The sequence below is a fragment of the Crocuta crocuta genome, unplaced genomic scaffold (genome assembly GCF_008692635.1).
Source record: "Crocuta crocuta isolate KB4526 unplaced genomic scaffold, BGI_CrCroc_1.0 scaffold44, whole genome shotgun sequence".
NCBI classification, from domain to species: Eukaryota; Metazoa; Chordata; class Mammalia; order Carnivora; family Hyaenidae; genus Crocuta; species Crocuta crocuta.
In genome coordinates, this window is record NW_027530179.1 from 5,225,832 (window position 1) to 5,228,070 (window position 2,239).

At 54.5% G+C, this 2,239-nt stretch overlaps 2 protein-coding genes across 3 annotated transcripts in view; one reads left to right on the plus strand and one right to left on the minus strand.

Annotated features, from left to right (window-relative positions):
• The window catches only part of POLH (DNA polymerase eta), a 34,454-nt gene extending 34,047 nt beyond the window's left edge, over positions 1–407 (minus strand). Inside the window, exon 1 of the mRNA XM_077764886.1 lies at positions 137–407. The gene's annotated coding sequence lies outside the window, so the exon portion shown is untranslated. The remainder of the gene's footprint in view (positions 1–136) is intronic.
• A 150-nt stretch (positions 408–557) lies between these two features.
• XPO5 (exportin 5) overlaps positions 558–2,239 on the plus strand; it is a 49,691-nt gene continuing 48,009 nt past the window's right edge. For both annotated transcript variants that reach the window (XM_077764894.1, XM_077764895.1), the window contains exon 1: positions 558–823. In XM_077764894.1, coding sequence (XP_077621020.1) covers positions 719–823 — 105 coding nt within the window. In that variant the 5' untranslated portion in view covers positions 558–718. The remainder of the gene's footprint in view (positions 824–2,239) is intronic.

The following is a 2,239-nucleotide window of genomic DNA, read 5'->3' on the forward strand; positions in this document are numbered from 1 at the left end:
GTCCCAGTGAGTATGGATTTGTTTCAAGGGAGTTTCGATCCAACGTCCTCACCAGCCACTGCTACAGCATAAGATTAACAGCCAAACCATGAAAAGTCTGAAAACGGCGATATCGAACAGTTCCCAATTCTCTTACCAATGTGGCGAGCACCTGGAAAAACTGCCAATCACGGACGCCGAAGACGCTGGGCTCGCTGTCCCCTGGAAGATGAAGCAGTCCTGAATACCTGCCCCCTCTCCGGAAGCGGACCAGCCAGTTTCGAGAGATTTATTCCCAGTGATGACGGAGAAACGGACTACGGGTCACAGAGGACCCTGGCCAAGAGATAGCCGCCTGCACTGCCGGGCGGACCTAACCAGGGTTTGAGCGCTCAGCACCCAGCCCTTCGAACGCATATTAGACAGCGCGCGCGCCGCAAAACAGCCGTTGACGCGCCTGCGCACTGTAGCCCTTCCGTCCCCCCCGCTCCGCCCACCGAGGAGCAACAGTCACATGGGAGCCGCCACTTCCGTGGGCGCATGCGCAGTGGTGGGTCGGGCGCGTGCGCAGCCCCCGCTCCTTCCAGGCTGGAGCTTTTGCAGCTCACGCTCCTCCTCCCGCTCCCCACCCCCCAGCCCGCCGTGGCCCGGTACCAGCTTGTGGTCCCGTGAAGGGAGCCGTCGGTGCCTCGTGCTCCTGGACGGCCGTGGTGCGCGCTCGCGGCGCGTAACACTAGCCATGGCGATGGATCAAGTGAACGCGCTATGCGAGCAGCTGGTGAAAGCGGTGACGGTCATGATGGACCCCAGCTCCACCCAGCGCTACCGCCTGGAAGCCCTCAAGGTAGACGGAGTCTGGCGCCCCGGGCCTGCCCCAAGACCCTGCCCCAGCTCCAGCGGCCCCTGCGCGGCCCAAATCCTGCTGGTCCCCTGCCCACGCGGGCCCTTGGACCTCCCACCCCCAACTGCAGGGGGCCTTAGCCTTCCCCCACCCCGCCCTCCGCGCCTCTTCTTACTCCAGGCTTTCTCTTCTAGCCTCGCCTGCCCTTCTCTCGGGACCCTCCGGTTCCCTGCTGATTCTTATCTTACCACCACTTTCCATTGCCCTCTCCTCTCCCTACTTCTCTTCACTCCTGCCCGCACCGCAGCCGGATGCTTCTGTTTTATTATTGCCCTAAACTCCAGGTCCCCTAGCTTTCCCGTGGCGCACGTGCCCGTTCCGTCCCCAACACCAGCTACATTTACGGTCTCCTCTGCATCAAACATTTCCTTGCACCCTCCTGACCCATCCTAGCTGAGCTTCCAGTCCCCCTAGTGCCCCTCTACTTCTTACTCCTCTCACTAATCCTCTTCTGTGTCTTGGGGATTTCTGGGCTAATTCTCACACACCCACCCATCCGTGTTCTTTTAGTATGTTCTATTCTCGGGCCGTTTTGCGCAAAGATGAACTTCTACCACTTACTTTGCATTTTAACAAGGGCGCTTTGGTTTCCTGAAAGTAGTTTTCTTGAGTCCGGATGCTCAGCTCCTGGTACTGACTCTCGTGTTGCAGTTTGGGAATGCTAATATGAATTGGGATGCTAATAAATTGCAGACTTATTGGCGCATCACACCATGTAATGTGGGATGTGAGAAATGACCATTAGGAAAAACAACAGAGCCTTCTTACGTTTTTATTAAGTTCAGTTAAGTCCTGCGTATATTTTATTTATTTATTTTTAATGTTTTTATTTCAGAGAGAGAGACACACACAGCATGAGCAAGGGAGGGTCAGAGAGAGAGGGAGACACAGACTCTGAAGCAGGCTCCAGACTCTGAGCTGTCAGCACAGAGCCTGATGTGGGGCTCGAACCCAGGAACCATGAGATCATGACCTGAGCCCAAGTCAAATGCTCAACTGACTGAGCCACCCAGGCCCCCCGAGTGCTGCGTATATTTTAAATGATACGACTTTGTAGAGTGAACATCACTTGGGAAAAACTTTACTTTTTTTTTTTTAAAGATTTTTTTTTAACATTTATTTTTGAGAGACGGAGACAGTGTGAGCGGGGAAGGTGCAGAAAGAGAAGAGGACACAGAATCAGAAGCAGGCTCCAGGCTCTGAGCTGTCAGCACAGAGCTCAGTGCGGGGCTCAAGCTCACAACTGCGAGATCATGACCTGAGCTGAAGTCGGCTGCTTAACCAACTGAGCCACCCAGGCGCCCCAAAACTTTACTTTTTAAAAAACATAAATGTATGCCACAGGATTTAGAATCAAAC